The sequence below is a fragment of the Trachemys scripta genome, chromosome 10 (genome assembly GCF_013100865.1).
Source record: "Trachemys scripta elegans isolate TJP31775 chromosome 10, CAS_Tse_1.0, whole genome shotgun sequence".
Classification (NCBI taxonomy): domain Eukaryota; kingdom Metazoa; phylum Chordata; order Testudines; family Emydidae; genus Trachemys; species Trachemys scripta.
The window spans coordinates 84,914,015-84,914,641 of record NC_048307.1 but is presented as its reverse complement, the minus strand read 5'-3'; the positions used below and the strand labels follow the sequence as shown (position 1 = coordinate 84,914,641).

Here is a 627-nt window from a genome sequence, read left to right as displayed (position 1 = left end):
AAAAGTTGGCAACCCTAGTGAGCCCTGCAGCGACCCCTGCTGATGTCCCATCATCCCCCTGGGCACCTCCCTGGGGCACAGCTGCCCGCAGGAGCCCAGCTAGCTTCCTTGGCTGGGGGCCCAGAAACCCCTCCAGCTCCGCGTTGGGTGGAGGGCCTGCACGCTCGGCTCCCCCCGCTGTGCAGCGGCGGCCCGGCCCCTGGACAGGCACGTGGTCATCGTTAGGTTCCAGAGTCAACGGGCGGTGCCGCGCGGGGCGGGGTTCCAGACCCCGCAGGTTAAGCCCCGCCCCAGCCCTGTGCCCATCACGTGATTCCGGCCTCCGCGCCAGCGGCGTCCTAGCGAGGCCGACTGGGGGCGCTGGCAGATGGCGTCATTGCGCTGCGCCGCGCGGGGCGGGGCCGGGGCCGGGGCGAGCGGGGGCGGGGCGAATCGCTGCGTGGAGGGAGCGGCCGACTCGGCGTTTGGACTCAGCATGGAGGGGGCCGTGAGTGACCCGGGGCGGGGGGCCCGGCTCTCGGGGGCGGGGTGAGGGGGGTCCCGGCTCTCGGGGGCGGGGGGCGGGGGGGCCGGGGGGGCTCGCGGGGGGGGGGGGGGGGCCCGGGGCCCGGGCGCGGGGGGAGGGGC

General features: G+C 76.7%; 1 protein-coding gene across 1 annotated transcript in view; it reads left to right on the top strand.

Moving 5' to 3' along the window:
- The first annotated feature begins 413 nt into the window (after positions 1-413).
- The window catches only part of UNC45A (unc-45 myosin chaperone A), a 10,183-nt gene continuing 9,969 nt past the window's right edge, over positions 414-627 (top strand). Inside the window, exon 1 of the mRNA XM_034784551.1 lies at positions 414-487. Coding sequence (XP_034640442.1) covers positions 476-487 — 12 coding nt within the window. The 5' untranslated portion in view covers positions 414-475. The remainder of the gene's footprint in view (positions 488-627) is intronic.